Below are 3145 nucleotides of genomic sequence, written 5' to 3'. Positions count from 1 at the left end.
AACAGGTTGATTCTCACCTTGTTCTTTTGAAGACTTGGTCTTCTTCTTTTTCTTCCTGACTGGCTCACCACCCTCGACCGTCACAGAAGGTTCAGGCTCGATCTGCTTCACTTTCTTTTTCTTCTTAGGCATTTGAGCCTGGAAATCGCCTGCCTCTGTTTGGTCGGCAGATTTGGTCGAAGTCTCAGGTGATTTTCTTTTTCTTACAAGAGGTCTTTCCTCTTCTTCCTGTGTTATGAGGGTAAAGAAATGTCAGAATATAGACTTAAAAGAATTATAATATTGACATTAGAAATAAGACTTGCATCTTTTTCTTCGTCGAATTCGATGACCACACGCTTCGAGCGTTTTGAGGTCGTGGTAGTCTCGGTGCTATCATCTTTCTTATGACTCTGAAAAAATAAAGAAATATGAGGCAAAGACGTTAAGAGTAAAAGATAAGTTCAGAAGAGTTACCTTCTCTTCTTGTTTCCATTCTTGGATCTTCACCCCAGTGGGTTTCTTGGGTCTCACATCAGCTCGAGACGTTTCAGCAATTTTCTTTGTCATGATTGTTTTGCCTGAAAGTAAGAATATTAGAAAAGGCAAAAATACATATCAATTTAGAAAAATCAAAAGTAAGTTAGTACCTCGAGCTTGAAGGTTTGAGCGGATATTCTCGACCGTTGGTTGTGTAAAACCACTCTCAAGTCTGGAGATCATGATAGTTGTGTCTCCAACCGAACGGCCCGAATAATATTTCTCCCACCAGGTAACAAATCCCATGGTGCAGAAGTGGGAATGGTTGAACTCAAAAGGATGCAGGTTATAGTTTTCATCAAGAGAAATCTTCAAAAATTTCTTGAAAGTCTTTTCTGAAAGATTGGCCCCTCTTATGACGTCTCTAGGATCTTCGAACAAGCTTTTGGGACGGATCTGCGAAAGGCCAAATTGTCTTGAAACCAAATTAGGTTGGTATCCAACCAGGCCTAAATAGTTCGATTGAACACCTGTACGACAGGACAGGATCTGTGGATTCAAGTAAAATGACCATATTTCGTTCACTTCTTCTTCATTGTCCGGATCGACAGCAGGAAAATCGTCAGTGAACCAGGCCGGGCCGACCTCTCGACTAATGAATGGAGCATGTTGGGGAAGAAACTTGTCAAAGCTCAGAAAAATCTTCATGTACTTGAGGAACAGCTTTTGTGGATTTTGATCGAAGGTCTTGGGTGTTAATCGAAGTGCTCTCTGGCCTTCGATCGAGCGATTGGCAACTTCTTCAGCATAATCTTGTGGGATTATTAATCCCATTTCTTGTTCGAAAGTGGCATTAAGCCACAACTGGAGAAGCCACATAGGCCCAGATACTAAGAAGGAAGACCCATCCTTCGATTTCTTCAGGTCATCACATACCTCTCCAAGTGATTCATATAGCACTGCTAACAAGAGGCGTCCAAATCCAAAGTTCTGACCTTCATGAATTTGTATTGCCATTGGAATGAATCTTTTGGCTACTTGCAAGGATTTTGTGCAAAAGACATAGTGAGATAGCCATAGGGTCAGGAAGGCTACATGCTCTTCATCAGAGACTTCCTCTTCGACCGATCCTTTGTGTTCAGCTATATATTTGGAAAAGGTGTTCTCCTTATATACTAGCTTGATATTATCACTAGATTTAGTGGGATCATACGTTTCTCCGCTAGGCCTAAGGCCTGTGAGGGCAGCTACATCTAAGAGAGTAGGGGTCATCATACCACATTTAAATTGAAAGGTGTTGGTAGAAGACTCGAAAAAATGCATAGCTGCTATCAGCATTTCTGGTCGATATTCAGGACCAAATCGAGAGAATTGTATCAAGTCAAATATGCCATATGTCTTCCAGAAATCCTCATATGCTTGTTCGACTCTATCAATCCAAGGTAGGTAATCCCTATGGGCTATTGACGGGGCGGATCGAAAGAGTTTGTTGGGTTTGCTTAAACAATTAAAGTTGTAAGGCTCACTATCAAAAATCCTGGGTTCGCAAGTTGGATAGCAGGGAAATACCTTGTTCATTGAACTCGAAAGTGACTCTTGGTCTGGCAGAGGTCCACCGAAAGCATAAACTGTCCTTTCTACTGCGAAAGGGATCATCACCTCCGATTCCCAGATTTCTGTGTGTTCGGCGTCACCTTGTGGTTCTGGAACCACCTTCTCTCCGTCGTTCCTGACTGTAAAACGGTGCCATTTCCCAGCAAACGGAACTGCTTGTCCTTGCGACATTGTAAAATTTGAGAGAGGATGATTCTTACGAAGGGTTTTGTAACTGATAGAATCAGTGAGTGAGAGCTTGGGTTCACGAAGAACAATGGCAAAGCTCAGAGATTCGGTGAGTTTGATGATGAAAGGAGTAGCAAGTTGTTATCTGAGAATAAGGAAGCCTCGCCGGAGATAATGGATACGAATCAGCAAAGAAGAAGGGTTTCAGAAGCAAAGAGGAAGAAAGGTTTCGGGGTTTCGGAAGCAAAGAAGCTAAAGGGGTTTCTCTGAGGTTTTTTGGCGCTATTTATGGAGGTTTCACTTTAAAAAAGGGAAAATAATATAATAAGAATCAAGGGTCAGAAATCAATCACATCAGATTTCCCTTTTGACTCCCCAGCGTGACACGTGTCCCACTCTGCCTAGAAAGGTGGAATTAATGATGGGTAGTGGGAGATCGAGGCGACGGTTACCATTAAACGTGCCATCATGTCGCCGTTTCAGGAAAGCTGGTAGAAGAAGAGAAAAAAATGTCAACTTCTCATCTTCCTTCGATCTCGAATCGAAGCGGACATTTTTTGGGGGCAATTTGTTAGCCCATATTTTCGACGAGCTAAAATATGCTCTAAGTATGCATTAGATGTCGTCTCGAGTTTCGAAGCATATTACAGAGCAAGAGTCTGGTCAGGACCTGCTCGAATCGAAAAGAGAGGAGAATCTTTAAGAAGGAATTCCCAGGTTCAAAGAAGTATTTACGAAGTACAAAGCTAAGACAAGAAAGAGGACTTCGAGCTATTGGGCAATTCGAACTGGTGTATGGACGAGTCGAAGTCGAGGCAGCAAGAGTTCTGGACTTAGCGTAATTTCTGAACAAATCTTCACCAAATCAGTTCGATCTCGAGTAATGTGGATAACCGTTCTAGGG

General features: G+C 42.3%; 1 protein-coding gene across 1 annotated transcript; it reads right to left on the bottom strand.

The window, feature by feature from the left end:
- Window positions 1-369: 369 nt before the first annotated feature.
- LOC114404159 lies at window positions 370-2244 on the bottom strand. Its single transcript, XM_028367258.1, has 2 exons — window positions 630-2244; window positions 370-560 (listed from the first exon to the last, which is right to left on the bottom strand). The coding sequence occupies exons 1-2, from the start codon at window positions 2242-2244 to the stop codon at window positions 385-387; spliced, it is 1791 nt and encodes a 596-aa protein (XP_028223059.1). The 3' UTR covers window positions 370-384.
- Window positions 2245-3145: the final 901 nt, after the last annotated feature.

This window comes from Glycine soja, unplaced genomic scaffold (genome assembly GCF_004193775.1).
Source record: "Glycine soja cultivar W05 unplaced genomic scaffold, ASM419377v2 tig00001665_1_pilon_1233902_1257712, whole genome shotgun sequence".
NCBI classification, from domain to species: domain Eukaryota; kingdom Viridiplantae; phylum Streptophyta; class Magnoliopsida; order Fabales; family Fabaceae; genus Glycine; species Glycine soja.
The sequence above is the reverse complement of the archived record's forward strand: the minus strand, read 5'-3'. Positions and strand labels throughout refer to the sequence as shown.